We start from the raw sequence: 615 nt of genomic DNA on the forward strand, positions 1-615 counted from the left end.
AGATTCACGGAGTCGCCAACTCTTTGCGTGACATCGCTGACGGACTTCAAGATATGGTGCGCTGGGAGATCGCTCTTGACACCATGGAAGAGTACACGAGACCCATCCACACCTTGTACAAGCGCTTCCTCTTGTACCAGAAACACAAGGATAAGGTAAGTCTTACTTTTCATGTGTCATTAGTATTGGTTTTATCAATGTGCTGTATCGTGTACGTTAGACATTTCAGGATTTAGATATCTGTTTTATGATATACATTTTCTGTAAGCATCACGTTTAATTACGTGAGCATTTAAGAATGTTTACGATAGTTTTTTTATGAATACGCGAGATTCTGTTCTTTGATTCACACGCGGAGAATATTGTGCAAGAGATCCCGGGAAGGCTGCTTTTTACAGAATTAATTACCCAGAAAACTTGCATCTCATAAATTTTTGGTGCTATGTTGGATGAGTCTAATTACGTTTTAAGATTTCTAAAAGCTGCCCTCGTTTTTTTCGTTCCTTTCCTTTTTGGACAAAGAGTTGAAGTGGAATTTTAGTTAAGGTCATGGTTGGGATAACGAGAAATAACGATCATTTATGGTGATTACTTCAGCGTAGACCATTAGGTTTT

At 38.5% G+C, this 615-nt stretch overlaps 1 protein-coding gene across 5 annotated transcripts in view; it reads left to right on the top strand.

The window, feature by feature from the left end:
* Positions 1–615, top strand: part of LOC119589152 — a 28,879-nt gene that overhangs the window by 17,962 nt on the left and 10,302 nt on the right. For all 5 annotated transcript variants that reach the window (XM_037937729.1, XM_037937727.1, XM_037937728.1 and 2 more), the window contains one exon: positions 3–155. In XM_037937729.1, coding sequence (XP_037793657.1) covers positions 3–155 — 153 coding nt within the window. The remainder of the gene's footprint in view (positions 1–2; positions 156–615) is intronic.

This window comes from Penaeus monodon, chromosome 25 (genome assembly GCF_015228065.2).
Source record: "Penaeus monodon isolate SGIC_2016 chromosome 25, NSTDA_Pmon_1, whole genome shotgun sequence".
In the NCBI taxonomy this organism is placed as follows: domain Eukaryota; kingdom Metazoa; phylum Arthropoda; class Malacostraca; order Decapoda; family Penaeidae; genus Penaeus; species Penaeus monodon.